At 37.8% G+C, this 25175-nt stretch overlaps 2 protein-coding genes across 2 annotated transcripts; one reads left to right on the top strand and one right to left on the bottom strand.

Moving 5' to 3' along the window:
* LOC137291393 (maternal B9.10 protein-like) lies at positions 1–13713 on the bottom strand. The gene is made up of 3 exons (XM_067822728.1): positions 13618–13713; positions 12812–13306; positions 1–1416 (listed from the first exon to the last, which is right to left on the bottom strand). Exons 2-3 carry the CDS (start codon positions 13120–13122, stop codon positions 756–758), a joined length of 972 nt encoding a protein of 323 aa, XP_067678829.1. The 5' UTR covers positions 13123–13306; positions 13618–13713; the 3' UTR covers positions 1–755.
* Positions 13714–21875: 8162 nt separating this feature from the next.
* Positions 21876–23540, top strand: LOC137272574 (putative ankyrin repeat domain-containing protein 19). Its single transcript, XM_067804966.1, has 2 exons — positions 21876–21920; positions 23175–23540. The coding sequence occupies exons 1-2, from the start codon at positions 21876–21878 to the stop codon at positions 23538–23540; spliced, it is 411 nt and encodes a 136-aa protein (XP_067661067.1).
* Positions 23541–25175: the final 1635 nt, after the last annotated feature.

Here is a 25175-nt window from a genome sequence, read left to right as displayed (position 1 = left end):
TAATAATAAGAATTTTTATTTTCATCATCAAAGGAAATTAATGAGTCCCAAAACACATCTATCAAGTGTCTTTGAGTCATAAATATTGTTGGCAATCTCACCAGAACAGAACTTGATTGGGCCAACCCTGTGTCTAATTGTAATGACAACCACACACAGTTTCTGCCAAGGAACAAAATGCTGTCCACAGACAAAGACTTAACAATATCTTCAAAGGTAATTCAGAAAAAAAGCTGTGTTTCAGGTGATATGAAAGACCAGGACCCTGACACAAATCAGTTTTGGGGGTATGACATGGGCACTGCCTTCAGCAGTGAAATAAATATTTCAGAATATGTACAAGCAACTGCCATGGCTGTGGCACACGGCCAGAAAACCCACGAAATAGTGTCAGAAATTAGACATAAAGCTCATGGACGTCTTGTCAAAAGCCCAATAAAAGAATAATTCAGGACCCCCATGATTCAAAGAATGGCAGTAAATTTCAGGGACTTCTAGACATCCTTCATTTCTGACACTGCCAAAAATGCTTCCATCATTAGTGACATATCAGTTATCAAACAATCATATGCATACACAATCATTTCACATTCATAGGAATAAAAAATTTCAAATATCATGCCAAATTAACAGACAGGGTCTTAAAGCTTTGAAAGTGTGCAGCTTGAATCTCAAAGATACAGTTAAATTAATTGAACCTTTAAAAAGTTCACCAACAAATGCCATGCACATACAGAAATGTGTGTGCAAAGGTTTTAACTGACAGTCTTTAAATCTTTCTGCCAGTGGAAGCGATCATTGTTGGGTGGCATTCCTTGCCCTAGTTTGGGATGCCCATGTTTGTAGTTGAAGCCCTTGTTGCGGAAATTGGTATTCAAGTTCTTGTTTTTAGCAGGCGGGGAGTATGCCCCGGGTGCTTGCCAGGGTTTAAAACCCATGGGGGGTGGGGGAGGGGGAACACTGAAGTCTGGGGGGATGAATGGTCGACCATTGTCCAGTTGTCCAAAAGGCTGCCTGTTATTGAAATTGTTGAACTGTTGCTGTCGTCTGTTATTCTGGTTAAACAACTTTTTGTTGTTGCTGCTGCTGCTGCTGCTGCTGCTGCTGCTGCTGTTGTTGTCAACTGGTCTGGTGTCTCTATCGGCCGAGGTATTGTTGTTGTGGTTGTTGTTGGTGAAGTGATGGTTGTCAGTTTGTGACACTGGGCGGCTGTTTGTAGGCACCTGCCATGACTTAGGTTTGTCCAATGGTTTGGTGTTGGAGTTGACACGCGTTGTGGTGATGTTCAGCTGCTTGTTGTAGAGCTCCTTGGCCTGGAGGATCAAGTTGGACACATCCAGAGTGTGGGCCTTGTTGTCAAGTGATCCATTTTTCATGGATGCAACCATACAGTAGTTGGCTTTGACATCACCAAACCTGGAACACATACATCATCATCAGTGAGTGAGAGAGTGAGTGAGTTGGCTGGATGATTTTGTTTCTTTTACTTTTAGCTCCATGCCAGCAGACATCATATTCACAGTCGAGGACACAAGAAATGAGCTTCAAGATTATTGATATCAAACCTGCATCATCGATAATATATTTCATACATAAACCATTGTGATGAAACAGTGTGTTAAGTTACACAATGTACAAAACCACATATATATTTATAGACTACTCAAAAAATTATGTTTTGTTCATAATCTATGCACACATTTCTTTCGGATATTTTCCTTTCAGTTTCCTCTCTGATGTTTATTGATAATATATCTATTTTCAGTACTGATTATTGATCTCTTATGATCTATATCTATTCATGATCTATATACTCTTGTGTGTACTCAACAGATGTATCCTCAAGGATAATTATTCTAATTATTTGTTCACAATATCATGATCTTGGAGCTCAGTTACTGTAAATACCACAATATCTTTTCATTGGAAAGAAACTTGTACATATAATGAATGGTGAAAATCAGTCAACATTAGCAGAAAGTATTTTCACAGCACAAGCTGTGTGGCTTAGTATTGAAATATAACAGATTGATGAAAAAATTGCCATTATTCTGGACTTTTATTGAAGGGATTTTTTTTATCAAGTTCCTGCAGAACCTGATGGAAGGGAGATAATCCAACCTCATTCCACACTGCTCATCATTATTTGATGACCTGTCACTTTCTATGAGAAAGTGTTATGTACTGTATCATGTAATCAATATATTGAAATCTTGAGTAATATTTAGTAGGGATTATGTACTGCTTTCCACCAACATTACTGTGGACCATTTGTACCCTGGGCCTATGGCCCAAAATACAGAATAAAAGAAATTAATTGAATAAATATCATAGCAAGCCGCAATGCAAGCTTTTTCTAGGGGCATCCCAAAATGATGTAGTGTAGTGTAAGTTCAGCGCATTGAATGAATCAGTGTAAAATGCTCAGGTAGTACTTGTCCACATGATCACACTAATGTGAGTAATCTCACCTGCAAACTATGCCACAAGCCACTTAAGATTCACAACATGGCAACATCCTTCGAACAAGAACCCAATACATGTTCAAAATTTATCATCGAAGATAAGCTATTTCACTGTAATGATTTGTTTAAAGTTAAACATTTAGGGATTCCAGGTACAAGCTGAAGGACTTCCCTACCAGCCCCTCTGCCAATATGTGTTAAAAGGACAAGCATCCCTGCAATCAGTCCAGTAAGGCTGAATCTTATCAAGGCTAAAAACCAGTACTCCATTGTTCTTAGCTTAGGTTGTTTTGAACAACAGAGCACAAGAACACATCAAAGGCCAAGTTCCCACGACAACAGCCCAGAAAACAATGCTGGCTGCCTCACCAATAAATCATTATGAACTTGCAGAGAACTGAGGCTGCCAATCCAAGAGCTGACCATTAGTTCTGTCAATTGATTTTTGTGTTTTTTACCCGAGACATTCTTCTATTTATATAGGTATAATGTGATCCAAACTTGACTCCTGGAGCAGCAAAGGCAACTACGGAAGATGACAGAAAGATCATGTACAAGCTCATCTCTTACACAGTCAATTTATCAGAATGACAACATACAGGACTGACAGATTTGGCCATAGTTGTCTATGTGCAAATGATCAATCTTGGTATCGATCAGCCTTTGTTCAGATAACGGAAGAAATTATTTTGAGTGATTGTTCTCCATACCAGTTATTGATCATGTCACCAATGACAACGACGCCTGATACAGCACTGACACATGACATACTTTCCAAAAATAATTTGATGACCAACATGTTCATTAATTTATTTAGCATTGAAATAATACAGATTGATGGAAAAATTGCCATTAATCTGGACTTTTATTCAAGGGATTTTTTTTATCAGGTTCACATGATCTCTACAAATAATGAAATAAGATTCCAGATTATTGGCAAATATTTTGTACTGCGAATTTTTGCAATATTAGCATCCCTTTGTGATATGTATTGCAATATACTGGGAGCTAAAGAAAGAAAGTCTCTGACAATGAGTGACACTGACTGTATCAAAATAAAAATAAAAATCCTATTTCCTACACACTGAGGCCATAGAATCCAAAGATATGCTTCTGAGAGCATCAGTCTAGAAAAACAATTGGTCTGGATTGTTAGGGATTCTTTCTAAATCATACAATCTACAGGATGTAAAGTATGCCATTCTGTCAGTTTATTTTATCTGGAAACATGTATGAAAGTCTGTGTAGATCATAACTCATAAACCGACCGTCTCTTGTGTGAAAGACAGGTGCACTCCACGGCGCAATCTTAAACACTTCAGCCTAATTAAATCAATCACCACATAACCACTTGACTGGGTGTGAACACTGCGCAGAGTGATTAAAGCATAACTTCAAATCCTCGAAGTGTGATGGCACATGAAAATATCTGGAAAGCAGGAAAAACATGCCCTGTTTCGGACGTTCAAATAGCAAATTACATGAAAATATTTTAACGCATTTAAAAAAGTGATTTTTTCAAAGGAATTTAACGTTAAATGGTAGAAAGATTAAAGTTTTCAACTTTGCAGTAAGTTCTGGAACATTTTGAAACTTGACAAAAAAACCCACGAAGATGGGATTGGAAGTGGTCAGTTGTAAAGCAGCCATCACACAGCAAACTAAAGTTTCAGACAACACATGTTGTCAAAATCACGCTTTCAGGTGTCAAACAAATGCTGCCAAATGGTTGCTTCGTTTGAGCGCCATGTATCTATCGGTGCAGTCATGTGACAATTTCACTGACTGCGACTGGTTGTTTCTGAAAAAACATGATGAGTTTGACATCTGAGTTTGACAACACTGAAATAGACACCGATCCCATTTCTTGACAACAATTCGTAACTTCTGAAAATGATGTTGGGGGCGAGTTGTTGGAATGTTCACACGCAAATTTGAGTTTGACAACTTTAATTAGCTGTGTGAAAGCCGCTTAGGGCTGACTCCTTTGATGGATGATGTTACAGTATTGATCAGGCCAGTGATATCACTCAAAAGACAATTTGGTCCAGATTAGATTATTTAGACCTGTGGATGTCACACTGCTCAGTGAGGAATTTATATACGCTATTATTATATTACAAACTATTATGACATGATGCAGCAAACCTTTCATTTCAATTGGCACTTGGCCAAACATAGACCAGAAAAAGCCATAAATCCATATATAGTCCATGTGCATTGTGACTGTTTGTGTTCTTAAAAAATAAAAAAATAAAAAAAGAGAAACCCATCAAACTGCAGTTGATACGTCGCTATGGTTACATATGAATAACATTTCAATTTCTGGAATTCAGTTTCATTAGACTATGAACAGTGATCAATGGCCAGTGATCAATAGCCAATATTCTTCACTCAAGCACTGAAACAGACTTAATGCTGACAAAGTCTTCAGAGGATGTGCATCGATGTGAAATAAGTTAATTTCATTGAAAACATGTTACATGGACATTATGAAGCCAGCTGTTTATTGCTATTTTACAACTGTGTTTCAGCTCAATGGTCCGTAGGACCAGTAACCTGTCATGTTCCCTGGCCCTAACAAGTATCACCTGGCCCTGTCAACAAATATAACTTACTTACAGCATCAATGAAACTTCTATGACACCCGACATGCTGCATCCACAGTAATGCACAATATAATTATTCACTATACCAAAAACACATCTATGACTTCGCCAAGTGTTGAGTATTTTTTTGGGTTTTTTTCACAACCTGTTACTTGTATCATATCATCCCAGTGACAAGGCAAGGTATTTAATCAGCACTGAGCAATCATTAAACTAAGTAGTTTTAAACAACAGCAACTTACAAGTTGAGATTATTGGAATAATAGTCACTTATGATTGAGTTAAGTAAACCCTGTGTACACCAATTTTTCTGTAATGCTTACAATTTTTCTCAAATTTACTACTTTGTTTCTTTGTTTTTTTTAAAAATTAACCTCCTCAGTTGTCAACATCCAGCTGAGCAACACAAACATAATCCTACAGCTACACAATAACAACATTGTAATTTGTATCATTTTCTGAAGAGATAGTCAGATACATCTTTCAAAATTTATTCGTTTTCAAACTGTTTAAGAGGCTTTGACGTTTTATTTTGAAAATTGGCTAGCCTCAGATCTCTGGACTAGTGGCAAATTTGACCACTGACTGACAATGTTTCAGCTTTATCATGACAAGTCTGCAAGCTCCAGATAACATTTTGGGTCATTGATATGTGTACTTGTTTGTGTTCACCTCAATTGAATATCTTAATTTTGCTCTGAGTAACCAAATTAACTGTACCCACCTCACTCAAACTCAACTGAGTATTTAGCCATTTAATTTTAAAAATGTAATAAAGTTTAAAAATTGTTATTTATAGTTGTGCAATAATATGAGGAACAATAAGAAGGACTGCAAGTTGTCATGTTCATGTACTTAAAATGAAACAGAACCTCTCAATATGCCTCAGTTATTTTATCTACTTTGGGTTTTTTTTCATTTAAGATAAATTTTACTGAGTCTTTAGAAAAATTCCAGTGTACAGACCAAATAGTTATTATGTTTTCACCCAAGTAATTGCGTTTGTAACTCCACACTCAACAATATTCAGGCTTTACAGTTATTTGTATCTAACACAATCACATATATTCAGTTATGTTGGTCTAGATAGTTGTTGTTTAACGCTGCATTCAGCATGTTTAGTCCAGTAACACTGGTAAAAGGGATAGAACAAATAAAAACAACTTTGCTACAACATTTAGGCAAGTTGTGTACTTTTAACATATCCAGAGTAAAGGAAAATATCAAGAGTAAAGGAAAGTATCAAGAATGATTTTGTTCGAAAAAGTTACTTTTTGTAATGCCAAATTATTCAATGTACATCCAATAGGGAAACCAGATGGTCGATTTTACTCGCTGCCTTTAAATCGATAATAGATTGTATCACATAAACAAGATAGTTGATGAACGTACCATCACTGGTGGCTCAATGCAACCTCAGTAATTGTTTTCATACATATACAAGATGTATTAATATCTAATGCATACAAAGGTTGCATATATTTCATCTCTCAAGGCCAAGAGTCAATGACGTAGTGGATACTGTACTACAGTTCACTTTGAGCTGTTGACGCCATTCAATGTTCATGATACACAGTCAAGATTTCACTGAAAACACCCCTTCTCCATCCCACAAATAAAACCCTGATCAGTGAGACATAATTTGACGTCATTACTTTCTGACAGAAAAGCTTTTTCTTTACAAAGCATCCCGCAAAATCACAAATAACAGCATAGACTTATTCTGTTTGAATTTTCAATGTATGGAAGCTCATAAGGAATATTACTTTCCTCAAATTCATCTATTTTTAGGCCAGTTTTATGCGTTTTTTTGGTCAGTACATGAGCAAAGAGATTACAAACTTAAGTTAGCTAAGTTTGTGTAACAGAGTATATACGGTAAATGCATATAAAAATGTACATTTTCATAAAGACAGGTGTTCAGTATATACATACAATGAAATGATTGTTGGAAATTCTCTGGTAACGGATACACAAATCACCCTGCTGTTACATGTGTTGGAAACTAGTAGGTTGTAAAGAGAATTATTTTCTTAATGCTTGTATTTAAATATCATACGGTAAATTTGATGTTTTTAATTATATATCATCAATATCATGAAAACAATGAGCACTAAACAATCAACTTATGTGATAAATGCCCTTTCATGCCCCTTTTGACGAATCTCTGTCTAGTGTACCCATTCAGTTGCTTCTGGGACAAATTAACAAGCATGTGCGTTTTGGCAGCAAAAATCGGTCGTTGTATAGTCCTACACTTTGATATCTTCAAATAAATATTATGAGGATTACAAAACAGAAGAGTTCGGTTGTACTGCAATTTGTTCTAGCAGGGAGCCTATATAGAGGGGGAGAAGAAACTCCTCGAAAAGCTGCTAAGCTGCTAAGGTCTTTGCGTAACCAGTGTAGCCAATATGGTGGCAGCGTAGTGTTTAAGATTGAGCCTGGTTGACTTTCAACAGCTGATTAAGTTCACTGAGTGTTGTAACAACTGAAATCCTACTTGTAGAAGGTAACTATTTTGTCACTTCAGTTTACGTCAAATAATTGGTATTAGTGTCCGTATTAGGACAGTAGATTTGGAGCAAAGTTTCAAGTCAGTATGTTATAGATCACTGGCTTCTATTCTCGATTCACCATGAAGACGACTACATCGTGCCAATAAAAACTTCTTTCACACATTCGTTTAATTTTTAGAAGAAAACATACCTTTAGTTGAAAGGTATTTGCAAGTAATAGTGAGAGTTTTATGACCTAAAAAACTGTTAGGGTGTAATTAAGGTGTGTGACAAATATGACATTTCGCCGATCTGTTCTGACCTGCTGTTAAAATGCTATACGCCGCTGTTTGAGTATTCCTAGTTACTTCGTCAAAAACATCTTTCACATACACCTTTAACTCATATGAAGGGAATATACTATCAGTTGAAATATGTTTGCAATAGTGATAGCTTCATAATCTAAAAAGGAATGTTAGGGTGTATTTGAGGTGTGTGAAAAATGTGACATATCGCCGATCTGCTCAGATCCGCCATTGAAATGCTACACACCGTTGTTTGAGTGCTTCTAGTTATTACTTCAAAAACATCTTTCACATACACATGCATATACCTTTCATTCTTATGAGGGGAATATACTATCAGGTGAAATGTGTTGGTAAATAATAGTGATTGTTTCATAATATAAAACAAAATATTAAGGTGTATTTGAGGTGTTTGAAAAAAATGACATATCCCTGATCTGACCTGATTTGCCATTGATGCTTGAGGGTTATAGTTACATAACATCTTTCTTTCTTGTTGATCTTATTACTTGACAAAACTGGGAAGGTGTTTTAGGATGCTTTGTGACAGTTTTACACTTTATTTTTGAGGGCAGTATGACAGTTTCAGTTAACCTTTTGTTAATGTCCATTCCATTTCCCACATGCAATAACATATCTGGATAAATTATTAATGTAAACAAAAATGTACCATAGTAGATTTTTCAAAAGGATAGCTGATGTGAACACATGTTCTCGCGATACTTTTGCATTCTTTAACATGTTTAGGGAGGGAAGGCTGCGGTGTATCATTTATTCTTTCATTCATTCACATATGTACTTTTTTCTTTTATTCTTTATCTTCATTTCTTTTATTCATTCACATAATTCTTGCTCTTAATTCTTAATTTAATTCATTCATCCATTCATTGTAAAATTCCGACTGATACAATAAACTGGCTGAAGTTCTGTTAAACACAACTGAAGTTGCTCTGGGAACGAGCCAAATCACTGTGTGACTTGGCGCATGACGAGGCACAAATTAGTTAGTACAAATGGTAATTAAAGCAAGTGAGTGACCAATCCCTGTTGTAGAGTATCCCTGTTTCTAGGTTGAGCTGTATATGAGCTTAAAGATCACATATACTCCAGGGGGTGCAAATGCATACACCACTAACTGACATCCTTATAAATGAAAAACATTAAAACTGCTCAATTCGATCTTGAATTACCTTAAATCGACCTTTTTGACAACAGTGCACAATTCTCAGTTGCAAACGAAATTTCAACCAATCTGAGCGGCGCGTCTCCGATAGTAGGTATAGATATGACTTTAAGAGGGTCTGTGCAGAATTCATCTACATTTCAGGGGGTAAACTATTTTGTTTACAGGTTTGTACAAACCTGAAATCGCGACAGCTGTTGTGAAAACTGAAAGCTCTATGTTCTCACAGTCTACTATTAGACTTGTGACGATTAATTGATACGCAAGTTATCGCGATTCAAGAGCTGCACGATACGATACATCGATACGATTGTCGTGTATCGATTCAACACGATACTTACATTCTTAGCAGTCTACGAAAATACCGTCTCCCCTTCTATTTAGATTTTCGTGGAAAATATTGCCATGGACAAAATATTGCTCCGACTGGGATAATTTTCACAAATTTATTTTGTTATCTGTGCGAAAAAGCCAGTTGTGCCAATGTTGATCCCTGTTGTTCCATTTTTTGGGGAAAACACTACTTTACTGACACATGCTAGACATTTTTAATAAAATGTCTTCCATGATGACGTGTTTCATTTTTCTTGGGAGAAGAATACCTTCCCTGAAATGATAACATAACAGCACATTATTTCCAGTACTTTTATTTTTCTGTATACAAGGACAAAATATCGTGATACGTATCGTATTGTATGTATCGGACTACCAGTATCGTGATACGTATCGTATCATGGGCGTGTCATCACAACTCGATCTACTATGATTTACTTTTGTCTCCTGCTTTGTCTAGTTTCCGACTTACAACCCTTGTTTTCATAGACATTTCTGTTAAAATCACTTGGTGCCGCTGGGTTGTAATCCGTGTTAGGTGGTATAAACCTACACCTTGTTTGTCATCATTCACTTGGTGCTCAGTTAATGAATTTATAACAGGTATAATTAGTGGTAACAACACTTAGATTACCCGACAAAGGTCCCCATTTGGCATTTATTGTGTTTGGATCCATCAAAGGATTAACCGATAACATGCTGACTGATTAATTACTGTTATACGGATTTCATTGGGGATTTGTCAAAAGGTAGTGCTTACGTATGTACATTTTCTATTCTATACTGAATACACTCTGTCATGTATGTGCCTATGTAAAAACAACACCCTTCTTTCAAAGGATTAACTGCCAGCACATTGATTGATTGCTCATTATTGGCTAACTAAATCACTTTTTTAAAAGAATGACGCACATTATGCAATTAGTTGCCAGGTGTGCCATCTTGGGTAACCAATGAGACTATACAGCAATGTGAAAAACCTGAAATGATACATTTCGTATATTAGATTGTTGAAAGACATGTCACTTGGGAAATCTGCAGATGGATTATATATCACCTGTCCTTTTGTGGATATTGATGGATACATTCCTCAAACAAGGTAAGAGCCTGACATTGCTCCTAGTCCTATAACTTTAATTTGTTTAAATTTTAATATTTGCATTTTGTTTTTATTAAGTTATCGTAGCTTTCAAAAGAATCATAGTTTTCAGCGTGAAGTCGTAATGATACAGACGACATACACTTGGGTGTGCGTGCAAATTATGATTCATATAGGCAAACTATAAAATGTCTAGATATCACATTCCTCTTACACATTCACAGATCGTTTCTTTTTGGTAAGTTTCAAAATGCATACAAGTATGATTATAAAGTAATTAGGATTATGAGACCAAATATAAAGACGTATATTGACAAGCGTCTGTGTAGCGCAAGTGTAGAAATTTATCGCGCAGTATGTTCACTTTGACCCCCACATCGCTTACGCTATGTTACAAGTTGAGTCACGCAAACTCCTTTTGGTCATGATTCAAATACATATTTAACTACTAATAGAAAGCAGTTTTGATTTTCTAACTTGATCAAAACAAACTATAATCTCATTAATTCAAATGGACTTCAGTCCGTGACTTCACGATTTTCAAAAATGGGGGCGCCCTGTCAGAGAATGAATGCTATTTAAGTTTGTTTTCACTGACTTACAAAATCAAAATTACTTTCTACTGGTAGTAAAATATGTATTTTATTGATGGACAATAGGATTTTGCATGACACTGCTTATAACATAACAATTTCACACTTGGAAGCGAGGTGGAGGGCAATAATCATATTAATATTACTTGCAATATTAATGTCACTTCGACCCCCACCTTCCTTCCGTGGAAGAAGCCATTGTGTTACAAGTTGTGTCATGCAAAATCCTTTCGGACATGATTCAAATACACATTTAACTACTAGTAAAAAGTAGCTTAGATTTTCTAACTTGATGAAAACAAACCATAATCTCAATAATTCTAACACAGTAACAGACTTTTAGCCCGTGACTTCACCATTTTCAAAAATGGTGGCAACCTGTCTGAAGATAAATGCTATTTAAGTTTCTTTTCTCTTACAAAATCAAAATTACCTTTCACTGGTAGTAAAATATGTATTTTATTGATGGACATCAGGATTTTAAATGACACTGCTTATAACATAACAATTTCTCTCTTGGAATTGAGACAGGGGTCGTTATAATATTACTTACGATAATACTGGCACTTCGGCCACAACCTCGCATCCGAGGAAGAAAGCGTTATATTCATGCAAAATCCTTTTGGTCAGCAATGTGTACTAAGCAGTCTTTATCTTATAAACTCAATGAAACTTGAACTCCATTTTCTATCCTGGAAGCGTGGTAGGGGGTGAACCATCTGATTTAGTATATACCACAGGCTTCCACAACGCTTGCTTCTCACACACAAACACCCAATTTAAGCACAAACTACGGGGTCCGGTGGAAATCTGTGCACAGGAGCAATAGACAATTCGGCATGTCTTTGGTGGCGTTGAGAAATCAGCAATATGACGAGCCTCCTACACATTTCCTATACAACTAACTTAAAATCTTTCCATAACGTCACTGAAGGGCTCTGGCAACAGAGTTACGTAACCTGTCTGTTAAGAGTTGTGACGATATGCCCATGCCATGATACGATACGTATCATGATACTGGTAGTCCGATACATACAGTACGATACGTATCACGATATTTTGTCCTTGTATACAGAAAAATAAAAGTACTGGAAATAATGTGCTGTTATGTTATCATTTCAGGGAAGGTATTCTTCCCCCAAGAAAAATAAAACACGTCATCATGGAAGACATTTTACTAAAATTGTTTAGCATGTGTCAGTAAAGTAGTGTTTTCCCCAAAAAATGGAACAGCAAGGATCAACATTGGCACAACTGGCTTTTTCGCACAGATAACAAAATAAATTTGAGAAAATTATCCCAGGCAGAGCATGTCAATGGCAAATATTTTCCACGAAAATCTAAATAGAAGAGGAGACTTCATAGACTGAAGTATGTAAGTATTGTGTTGAATCGTTACACAACAATCGTATTGATGTATCGTATCGTGCAGCTCTTGAATCGCAATAACTTGCGTATCGATTAATCGTCACAACTCTGCAGTCTGTGGTTTCGTTTGCGGGCAAGAGAGAAGCCGATGGCTTTTTAGCAACTTTTAAGCGCTTGGTATTAATTAATGACAATTTTTTTTTAAAAAAAAAAATCGTGTTCAATTTATGACTAACCAGAAATCTTTCATATGCAGTGGTAAAAAGAGTACCAAAAATTGAGTTTAGTTGTTCTTTTAGTAAAAATTGAAGCAAGTCTAAACTCTAGACCAGCTTTATCACATATGTGATTACTGTACCTGCAGCACACTTCATTTGGATCCACCCAAAGTGTCATCTCTATGGGCAACAATGGTTCTTGGAGATTGATACCAGATTCACAAGCAGCCCTCTCCAAGACCGGATCCACAGGTTCTGCTGGGCTGAATGTAATACATCGATATCCTTGTCCACGAGTTGGCCTTTCCTTATACCAATGATCCCGGAATCGGTCAATCAACACTGATGACAGACATTTAGTGAAAATTTCCAATTTTCCACTGGGAAGGGACTCACATTTCTGCATTAGTCTTTTCAGAAAGACAACAGCTGCCGCTATTTCCTCTCTCATTGTTCAGTCTATTAATGTCTGCGTCCTCTAGGTGAGACATGCAGACCTCAAAAGTGCACTCACTGGCAACAAACAATTCCCACCAATATCTTCTTGTTGGCCTGGTCGTGTTTGTAAACAAGGAGACTGTTTACAACTTGCTATGACAAGGTCAGCTCGTCTGAACAAAATCCGGTCTTGTATCCTGTCAAACCGGAACGAAAAACAGAGTATAGTGTTCTAAAATACAAAGACACGTCGGTAGTCGGGTAAACTCGGCTACAAGTCATGACTTAATTCCAGGGATTAACTTCACGAGGTATTAGGCAAGCCAGTTCCTCGATCATTCTTATCCCGCCAGAAATAAATTCGACGTGACCCTTGTTAACAGCACAAGGTCGAAAAACAAGTCAAGTCCTGTCAAATTCTGATATTAATATCAATAAAATGATAGCAAAATGCAACCTATATTAAATTAACAATGTCAACATGTGCAATACATGTATAAGCACTTACCGATTTATCTCTTATCTTCGATTAAATGCAATATTATTTCGTCTGCAGCGCTTGCCTTGAGAGGAATGTTTTGCTTGCTCGGAAAACTAGCCAATCACAAGCGAGGTCACAAAAGTCCAATGCGCGACATCTATCAAGGGAGGTAAGAAATTTCTCTAGAGATGCCACTAAAAATAGCTGCTGTGGAGGCGAAGTGATGGGCAGTGATTCATCGCATTTGATCTAATTATCAGCTGTTGATGATATGTAATACGTGTCTTTGTCGATCCCAAATTCGTATTAGCGAGGATATTAAAATGAAAAGAAAGCAGCAAGGCTCATATTAAAGTAAGGTTTTTATTAATTATTGCAAGACGAGGACACGCAGAACGTTACGTAATTCACACTGGTAAATAAGCACTGATTGCAAAACATCACATTATGGTTTTGGGGTGCCCTGCTTGCCATTTATGATGCAAGGATGGATTTTCAAGGTCCATGTAACTGCATCCTTGGTGTCATGGAAAGAGTGTCATCCCGTAGAGGTCGACCGGGTCTGCTTTGTGTCAGCGTCATTTAATGACGGGAATGGTTGAAACTCCTTTCCTCACCACTTCAAAGTGTAACAACAGTCCAACTCGGTTTCATCTGCCCTTTAAGTCTCGCACGTGAAACCGAACACGTTCGTTTTTTTCTGCTTTAGATATACTACAAACAAAAAGTGTGAGAACACCCGAAAATGTGATAGTCACATATAAACTTCAACGTGGTAAGGTCATCTATACTCTAAGGCAAAAGCAGCTTCCTTCGTGCTTATGCACACTTTAAACGACCTGTTAGAACTTGCAGTGAAGCAACTGATTAGATATACGATGAGTCTGAGAGAAATGAAACACTGTCAAAAACATCGAAAACAAGGGTGTTGAAAGACACTGGTCAGCGCCATGTTTGATTCAAAAGCCCAAACATAACAGCCAAATGTATGTACAAGACTTCCCATGCTGCTTGTGGCAACTAGCAGTTGTGAATCGGTTCCGAAAGGCTTGGAGCACAGCATACTGGTATGTTCCCATACTCTTTGTATTTAAGGGGTACACATTGTTTCTTTGTGCGGATACTGACGATACACTTACTACAGCGGTGTTCTGTCTGCACCACACAAACCAGTGATCAATAGCATGAGCACCGATACTGCGTCATTATGATACACAGTCAAGTTCTAGTAGTTCATTCTTACCACAAACTGTTGATTTAAATGGATTGAGGGATCCTGAACGTATATTTTCCCTTAGTGTTTATATGTTTGGTGCTATATATTCCAACTGCGTGGCGGCGGTCTGTAAATAATCGAGCCTGAGGCAAACAAATCAGTGATCGACAGCATGAGCATCGATGTACGCAAATGGGATACGATGACATACGAATAACAAAAAACCCAAAAAGATTGGTACAGAAACTCCCACGATTTTCGGTAAGAAATGTTAGGACACTCAGTCACTCACTCAGTCAGTCACTCACTCACTCACGTTTTTTTATCTAATCTCATTCATGAAATAATCACATCACATTCCAGCGAGACTAGTATTTCGCATCGCCCCTAAACATCTTGTCTGTTGACGAGATCGTTATATTGTCATGTGAGGGTAGATCTGTTGCACGTCACCTAGTTCTAGTCAGCGCCTAGTGTTCGCCTGTAGACAGTTACAGGCATTGGAAAGAGGGCTTCAGCACTCAACACATCTATCTTTAACCGTTTGACGTTGTTGCAGTGTTGTGGAACGGGGCGGTTTCCCTTTCACTTGCTCCCTTAAGTCGGTGATATATGTAACTGAAACCGGTCCTTACGAAGATATTACTAGTATGTAGAAAACAGGAAATGTTTTAAATGTCTCTGTCATAAGGAATATGAATTACTGGTTTTTATGAAAATATTCTTTTTTAAAATAGGTAATGTTATAAATGTCAGTGATACTGAAGATGAATTGCTGTCCTTATGAAAATATTATTTTAGAAAATAGAAATAGGTTTTAAGTGCCTTAGTGGTACTAAAGATGAATTACATACTTTGTTTCACTGAGTATTATATGGCCCCATCAGGGTGCTACCTTTCAATGAGTGTTAATTTATGTTCATTTTCTACATTGAGCTGATATCGACAGCTTATGTTTAATCTTTATCCTTAGTGCAGTTTTGACACATTTAAATGATTTTTGTCACTTATAATTCCTGCTTGAATAGTTCTTTACATTTTACTCCACTGAATGTTTGTAAATATCATTTGTATGTACAGAAGTTAGACGTAAATAAAGTATTGCCGGTCTACTAAAGCTACTATGAGTAGTGGTCGATTCTGTAGACCAACACCCAGTCTCTCTAAATGTATGATTTTTCTGGAAACAAAGAACTCCATTTACAATGAAAAGGAGCTCAAGCGAGGTGGGGCCATGGATGTGAGGAAAGTCAACGAATGCTTCTTTCATGACCTTTGTATTTTTGGAAGGTTTGGGAGGAACGGGAAAGATTAAGGTACAGGGACTGTAAGATAATGTTTCTCATGTTACGAGTGGCAATTGAGTGAGATAAAGAGTTAAATATTGCACTATTCAAGGAGGTAGATAGCGACAAATGTTGACGAGAGCCGATCCTGTACTCTGCCAACTTGCGTGCGAGTTGGAAGCCTAAAACTTCCCTAAAAGGAGCCCGTGTTTTAGCAGTCCATGCAGCCTGGTTCCCTGGGTCTGTTGCGCCTGCGCTACGCTCCGACACTGTGTGGTGAAATGATTCGTCTATTTTTCCCAAAATATAATAGAAAGAAGTAGTTGAGAGCCACCGTTATGTATAGTAGTTTCATTTCAGTATGTTAATACTGTTGTAACGGAGCCACTATGAAATATGGGGAATTCTGCTAGGTTTCTTTATTTGTTCTGAATGTTATTTCATCATGTTTGATATGACCTAGCTCTTGTTCAGTGTACCAATCGAATGGCACTCTTGGTCTTGTGAAACTTTGGCCATTGAGAGCCCTTTAGTCGCCTCTTACGACAAGCAAGGTTGCCTTTTATGGCAAGCATGGGTTGTTATTCTACCCGGGACCTTCACAGGTCTTCGACGAACGGAATGGTGCCAGTCAGTGGGGAACATGTCCCACTTCCAGTTAATTATGTGCATATCATATCTCCGGGACATTCTGGATGTCTTGTGCCTATCTGAGCCCGTTGGAAATATCTGATATGTAAGTAGGACCCTGATCCCGGGCAAATACCACAGACAGTGTGACAGACCTAAAGGTAGACGAATAAATATTCCTTATTCTCCTCATTTGAATTGCAATTGTCTTGCAAAGCGGCTAAAATCATTCATAACACCGACCGACATACTAGTTTCTTAAAGCATATTTTTTCTTAAATACAACTTTAACGAATCCACGAGGCAACTGAACCACACGTCAAAGGATGTTCATAACTCGCAGTAGTTGGAACAGTGGAACAAATACACCTGAAGAGCGTTAACTTAGACCAACCCTACCTGTTCTCGGTGTATCATGTAAAGCGCTTATGCCCCCGTAATACAAACCAATAATAGCGATTTGAAACTATGATTGTTTGTTAAGCAACTCTTATCCTAAGTTGAATAAAATTCTGAGATTTTGCTCTAAGGTAAAATTATAAGGTTTCGCAATCTTAATGTTACTTTATTTGATTTACTTTTGTTTTGTTAAAAGTGAAATTCATCGGTACGTTTTCACTGCAAGCAAACTATGATCAGTTGTAAGCAGAAGATCGGATGGCTTCAATTTCGATGCGTACGTAAAGTGTTACCTTGGACCTTGTGCTAAGGACAAATGGCAGCGCGTTGCATGAACGCCAGATAATCTGCATTCTGGATTGAGAACTTTATATTCGCTTCCAGCATGGACGCTATTTGGATTTACGCCTCCCCTTCAACTGTTAGGAATTTAGACACATCTAGATATACATTACAAATACAAATATGCTTCGACTGAAACAGTGGAAAGATGTAATTTACCTCGAATGTTTTGAGACTTACGTACCTTCGACGGAGGACCATAAGTTTAGAATACTTTAGCCCCCGGCCCGTCGTGGATACAGCCGAGAACAATCTTAGTTACTTATTCAAACTTCCAGTCATAAAATGTTTATCTGTTTACAAATCAGTTAAGAAATCTAATTCTTCTTAAAATGCAAGAATTAAATGAAAAAAAACACAAGCCATTAGAAATAGCGATGGTTATTTTGTGAAGTAAAACATCTTATACAAAGTAAAATACATCATAAGTTTCACCAGAAAAGAAGTCATTCTACAAAGGAAAATATTTTTGCACGTTTTCTGACATTAACATACATTGGCTGATTAATTTATTCGCCAACTTTGGACCCCTTGTACCTTGACATATCAGAGTTATATACACACTAAAAGGGGTCAGTGTCTCCTGGGAGGGGGGGGGGGGGGGGGGGGGGGCATACCTGTGATGGCCTATTACAGTGGCAAGATCTTTTGTGAAGATCAGTTCCAAAAACTGCATGAAACAGTGATCGTGTATATTTGGCACTCCTCCGAAAGATGCACTTACACCGCCTTACAGCATTATATTTATTGTGATACAATTTATTTAAACAATTTAATCGGATATACTTCTATTACACTGGGAGGATATCAAGTGAAATATTTTGAATACCTCCGGATATAGATCGATTATCAAGTACATTTTTAATCTCAGGATGATCGTCCAGATTGATTCTATCTAAATACTGTTGCATGTCATTATCCTAGTTCATTTCAAAAGTCCTTCAATGGCTTTTCGTAACTACATATGGAGGTAGTTCCATATTTAAGTGATACCAACAGGAAGAACCATCCTTTCAGTTTGAGGTTCGTTTGAGGAACGGCATTCTTCTTGCTGAGTTTCAAAGTCACGATGCCATGAGTCAACACAGCAAATATTGTTACTCTGTGATAAATGAGGCTGCTTCGTAAAATAAATGAGTGAGTTAAGATTTAAAGTCACATCGGCAGTGTTTCAACCATATCGTGACTAAAACACGTGCTAATTGCAGAATACATATTCATAACTGTTATGATTAAAAAGACCCTTCATAGTTCGTAATATAAAATATTAATCCTGTGTGATGGAATATTCAACACAGTCAAGCAAGACATGCCTGACCGTGATTCTTTCATCACAAGGGATACTGAACAGAGGATATTCTCCTTTCAATAGGTACTCATGAGTATGTCTCGCATGGCCAATATCGCATGATGACCTCTTCAAATCGGACTGACAACCCAAGTATGTGTAACCGATATATGGTTTTATTGCATGTAATTTATTTATACCTACTTGGATGTCCCACTTCTTCAGCATCAGCCAAAGTAATGTTGTTACCTTTGTGATCTGGTTCGGAAAGGAAATGACTATGAGTAAGGTGCTGTCGTGAACACACAGCTGGTTTTTGTCACAGTCTAACGTCATTCCACCACATCATGTCTTGGTCTTGGTCATACAATGTATAATGTTGATGCCATCGTATGACACTTTTATCGCGACAAATACACAAAAATAACCTCTCACTTTCAGAATCAACTGACAGGTAAATGACATACACACCCTAACGTGTTTTACCTGAGTAAAACAACGCTTTCACAAAATTCCAGGAATGTGATGGCTGTGGACTCCAGAGATGGGCGCGGCACTTCTACCCGGAGCTTCGACCCAACCAGCCCCATAAGATTGCTGCCGACAATGGGAACGAAAATGCAGTATTTATCTTTATGGTATTACTGTAGGAAAACTGATGTAACAAAACTAGACTCTATATTTATACAGCTTTTCGCTAGGCTGAAGACATATTTAGTGTCCTGAAAAATCTGTTCCGTGATTCCATAACACGCAGGGGATAACCATGACAACTGCTTGTATTGCAATAACGAATCGCGAAATGGCTACTCGTAGCCAGACGGTGGGATCGGCTGACCGTTTTCAGGTCTTGTTTTGTCGGGATGTTTTTTTTTCTTTTCTTCTTCTTTTTTGACGTTTTGCAATCGGTAATTCAGTTCTGTAACCAGATGTGTGAATATCACCCTTGTAAGCATGCAGTGTATCTTCACTGCATATGTGCTCAAATCTATATCGTATAACGCCGATTAGGCTACATTCCTGTATTTCAGTACGGTCGGGAGCTGATGCGGTGCGCGAAATCTGAAAGTAGTCTTATGGAACATGTGAGGTTTGTCGTGAGAATAATAAATTACATGTCCATGATATTATTCAGTAATTTTTCGTAAGTATTATCTGTTAAATGTGTTAAAATAGAAATAAATACACACACAAATCTACATGGAATAATTGTGGGATAAAATTTAAATTAATGTCATCTAGATTTTAGTACATTTTCTATGTCCATTCCTAAAACACACAACGATAAGGTTTTCTTCGAGAACTGTTGCATAAAAATCTAAATATCAAACTCTAGGTAGATAGTATGTGATCTTTCATATGAAATATTTTGTTAACATGATGTTACCAAAACAAGAAGATACATACGTATGTCATGTAATTCTATCATATGCATTCTCTTGGGTTGTCACAATGATCTGTTATTTGTTAAGACAAATCTCTGTAAATGACTACTTATGTTTAGAAGTTAAATAGTGGAGCACTCTTTAAACTTTTGTATAGTTTTACGTCACACTCAGCGATGTTCCAGCTATATGGAGGGAGTCTGTAAATAACCAAGTCTGGGCCAGACAATCCATTGATCAACAACATGAACCTCGATCTACACAATAGGGATACGACGACATGTGGTCAGCGAGCCTGACCACCCGATCCCGTTAGTCACCACTTACGACAAGCATAGTGGTCCTTTACGGTAAGCATGTGTTGCTGAAGGCCTTTTCTACCCCGGACCTCCAAAAGGAATAAAAGAAAATAAATCACATTCTGTGAGTGTGGAACGAACATGTAGGTGTGCATATGGTTTGACAGAGTGTCATGTGTTTGACATCATGTTATATGTACATGTATTCAGTGACGTCTAATTATTAATCATAGCCTTCTGAGTAAGACACCCCTCAAATATCGACTATTTACCTGTCCCTGTAGCCTGTTTTTTGACTGTCTTGTCAGATTTAATTACTAGTTTTCAGTGAATATCTATGATACTCTCGTTGTTTTACTATCCTCTGCAGGCAGGGAAGTATATTTGCCAAGTGGGTTTTTTGTTCATTTCCATATGTGCAACTGTTTTAGTCTCGGTATGGCGGACATACTGTGTGAAGTGACATAAAATATTTACTCACTCACTCACTCACTCACTCACTCACTCAGTGTTCTAATCATTAAGGAATAAACATTGGACAATGAAATTAATTTCAGATTTTGCTCTGTGCATGTTTTATGATTTTTCCTCGGAACACCTTTAGAATTCAGCACCACAATCTCTCGTGAGGACGTTCTGAGCCGTAGGTCACATGTCACTGAGACAGGCAACCAGTTTGAAATTACACTAGACACGTTCCATTTTCGTGTCGGTTCGATCAAAGTATTCTATTTATTAGAATTATTTCAAGGGTTTAGGTTTAATGTTAGGGACCGGGAAACATGAGTACCATGTTGTGTGAAATGAGCCGATATGGTTCGAACTGAAAACGGTTGTTGACGTCAGGCGTCGCATATGCTTATCGATAATGCTGCATCACTTTACGCTGTGGTATTGTGAATTTTGTACGGCTCTGAATCCTAAACACAAATACCAGCCAATGCCCAAGATGTTGATATTCTTCTATCCAGGAATAGTTGTGAAAAAGAAACACTTGCGATTAGGTCAGCTATCTGTATTTAGTATTATTTGATAGAGATATATGATTAAGTGATTAACGATGACGGCAATGTCAGTCTCGATACATTTCGGAATGCCACCAGCCCTGATGTATTCACGTATCAATTTATCTGTTTTATTCAAGACAGATTTGCTGTGAGTCAGCACAATCTCAATATCAGAGTGACGAGTAACATAAGATCAAATGCAATGGAAAGTAGTAACGTATATATTCAATTGTATTTGTGAAAAGGTGTCTTGACAATATACGTGACACATTACTTAATGAAGTGAAATATTTATTAGATATTTGCAGTGGGTAACTGAGGAAAAGGCCTACCTTTAGAATACAGCACCACAAACATTTAAGACATGTCATAATACTATTTTACGTAACTGCAGGTGATTTTGTTCAAAAGCAAGTTCTAGAAACAATGCCCTATGACGACGGCACAGCAACAAGGTCGTCAAGCTCAGCGAGTGCGCGTAAGCTCCGCTTACTGATGTTTCATCTCTGCCACACGTCTTTGCAGAAACCCAACGATGTTGCGAGTTTCCAGTAGTAGTGACCCGGTTACTTTATGCTTCGGTTTCAAACTTCACTATTTGGATCAAATGAATTATAAATGTAAACTAATACAAATATATATATCTTTGTCATTCTGTAATTTGCACCATTACAATCAAATGGAGTTTATTCGTATTTATTTTTCGAGGCGGTAAGAATGCATTATACCATTCTCTTCCCACAGAGGTTCCTGCTGTCATATCACTGTCATATCCTGCCATATCATATCATTGCCTGTTGCAGTGACATGTGACCCGCGGCTTAGAAAGTCCTCACGAGTGAGTGAGTGAATTAAGATCTATCGTCACATCGGCAATTTTTCAGCCATATCGTGACGAGAACCACGAGAGATTGTGGTGCTGAATTCTAAAGGTGCTCCGTGTCGTCATATTACAGAAATAGCTGTAAATTGTAATAATGCAGAAAAATTAATGAATAGCGACACATTTTAACAACGCAGCTGAGACACAGACACTAGTTTGTGTTTACTCAACGGAGAAAACCGACTGACGCTTTCAAGTCCCACTGAATTGAAAGCCTGGATCCACGTGTATTCACGCCATGTTTTACCTTTACGTCTTTACGATGTCCCTGATACTAGATATCTGATACTAATTATCTAAATGCCCGTCAAAGAATTGATACTAAGTATCTCATATATCAACCATCCACAGGATGTTGATCTGAAGTAATTATGTTTACGTCTTAGAGATAAAAATTCCTGGACATTACAAACACAGAGAAAGTGTTGAATCGGAAGTATTTCATTTCCGAGGTACATACGGCCATGAAATTAAATTTTGTAGCATCTCGTAACGGGTAAACCTTGATCATCTGTTGAAGTGGTCTTCCTTGCCTTTTGACAGCAATTGTTTCATATCTCCAAGTGTGAAGTTTCTTTCCTTGTTCAGTATAGGTTGGTAAGCATGTGGGTAGGTAGGTGGACATTATAATGTTCACCATTAACAAACATCACAATGAAAACACTGCTGATATTCACTGGACTAGGCGTATATCAAACTGGCAATTCATGCAGTTGGAAATCACAAACAAACGCACACTGGATAATTTGATGTGTGATATGATATCCTGCATATTGTGACCCATGATGTGTATCGAATTGAACTTTTTATTACAGAACCATCAATGTGTGAGCTCCATTTCGGCTGTAGGGAAGGACATGTGGAGACGGTGAAGTCAACAGTAGAGAGTGGAAGATGAGGAAGACACCGGTGATGGTGGCAGGCGAATGGATATATAAAGAAGTGCTGGAGTTACTTGCAGAGAATGGAGATGATCTGTCACTCACCGATCAAAGAGGTGAAAACATCCTTCGGTTGGCTTGTGACAAAGGGCATGTGGAGGTTGTGGAATATGTCCTTTCACTGGACAAGGTGGACATCAACAGTAGAGGAAGGTGGAAAAGAACACCACTGATTATAGCAGGACATGGAGAAGTGATGGAGTTACTCATGAGAAATGGAGCTAATCCATCACTTAGAGATGGTCCCAGTAATATCATCCATCACTATATCTGATGGGAAAGATATGTGGAGATTGCACAGGGTAGACATCAACCAGAAAGGAAGGAAAAATAGAACATCATTACTGTCAGCCGGATTAGAATGCCACAAAGTTAAGAGGCTGTGGAATTACTCGTACAAAATGGAGCTAATCTTGCACTCAAGGATTATGCCAGTGACAACATCCTTCACTATGTCTACCGTGAAGCATTTGTAGAGGTTGTGAAATATTCACCGGACATTGTGGACATCAACGCCGTGAACAACAAAGGAAAATCAGCAGATTAGATTCTGACATCCAAAGGACAACGAGAGGTGGTGGATGTTCTCGTGTTAAACGGTGCTTACATGTAACATGTGGTGCAGACGTCTCCACCTGTGGAACACATGCATGATGTAGAGGCATGCTGTCATGTTAGATAAATACATGTGATATAGACACGGCGCAGACATCTTAATGTCTTGACTGTATGCATGCTGCATATTTCCCGCTGTCACTGTGCAGACATTAGTAAGTCAATTGACGGTTAGTCTTCAGTGCAGTGCAAATGTTTAGTAAATTATTATCTCCCGCAACGCTTTTTGCGGGGAATATTAAAGTGCACCCCGTCCGTCCGTGCGTCCGTCCATGGACATTTATCTTTTCCGGAGCAGAACTCTAAAACCGTTCAATATTTCTTCACCAAACTTAATTCGTCTAGTGGTGTACTGGTGCCTTTTGATAGTTTTGGAATTCTGAATAAAATATTTTTGGCATTTCCATGGCGACAAGTTTGACTTCGACTAAAATTGGACGTAATGCGGGGGATATTGATGACTGTGTCTTCTTGTTATCATTTTTATTCACTGGGTGTCATGACGGATTGTCGGTCTGCTAGCGTTGTGAAGTATAAAGTTTCTAGTGTAACCTTAGTCAAGTTTAAAAAAAACCCCTTTACTTTTGTCTCTATTTTGCCCTGACCAATATAACACGCACTCTTTCCTTTCTACATGTAGACAGTTCGGTCTTGACTGTCGTCAAGTACGGACGTCTTTCGCTTGTGAGCAGCAGAATCCTAACACACTTGATTGCTTATGGGTGTCCCATTTTGGTTGTTTTCTGTGTTCCTCTTCTATTGGAGTGTATTGAAACTTTTACTTTGATTCGCTTTAGTGGGTTAACCAGTCTGTTTTGGGGGATTTTCCTCGGCAAAGGTTGACCACAACTGTGAGGATGGCTTCAAACTGGTGTCAGCAGTGTTTCACATGGTACTTCTACGAAAGCTTTTATTCTGAAGCAAACACCTACTGCCACCCCTTCTGCTTTGTCTGATCGTATTTCTGTTTATAATGAGCCAGGCCAGGCGAAGTCAACCACAGTCATCCGTAAGGTTGTTGTTGTTGTTGTTGTTACTGTTGTTGTTCTTGTTGTTGTTGTTGTTGTTGTTGTTGTTGATGATACTCTTATGCCGTGACAAAAGGTATAAAACTCTCGGGACCCTTTTAATCAGCAAACTAGAACATAGACAAGTCTAAAATATTCAATAATATATTGAGCAAACAATGCGCAAGTTACAATGTAGATATCTAGTACAATGCAGTTGAGTCACAAATCTAATGTAATAGGTCACAAATATGAAATATTAACTAACCAGAGTCTTGGCATTTACA

Source organism: Haliotis asinina, chromosome 1 (genome assembly GCF_037392515.1).
Source record: "Haliotis asinina isolate JCU_RB_2024 chromosome 1, JCU_Hal_asi_v2, whole genome shotgun sequence".
NCBI classification, from domain to species: domain Eukaryota; kingdom Metazoa; phylum Mollusca; class Gastropoda; order Lepetellida; family Haliotidae; genus Haliotis; species Haliotis asinina.
Note: the sequence above shows the minus strand (reverse complement) of the source record. Positions and strands in the feature narration are given on the sequence as shown.

Coding starts and splice junctions, on each gene's coding strand:
- LOC137291393 (XM_067822728.1), bottom strand. CDS start 13,122: ATGAGAGAGGAAATAGCGGCAGCTGTTGTCTTTCTGAAAAGACTAATG. Junction 1,417..12,811: donor CCAAATGAAGTGTGCTGCAG/GTACAGTAATCA, acceptor TATGTGTTCCAG/GTTTGGTGATGTCAAAGCCA.
- LOC137272574 (XM_067804966.1), top strand. CDS start 21,876: ATGACGACGGCACAGCAACAAGGTCGTCAAGCTCAGCGAGTGCGC. Junction 21,921..23,174: donor GTCAAGCTCAGCGAGTGCGC/GTAAGCTCCGCT, acceptor TTTCGGCTGTAG/GGAAGGACATGTGGAGACGG.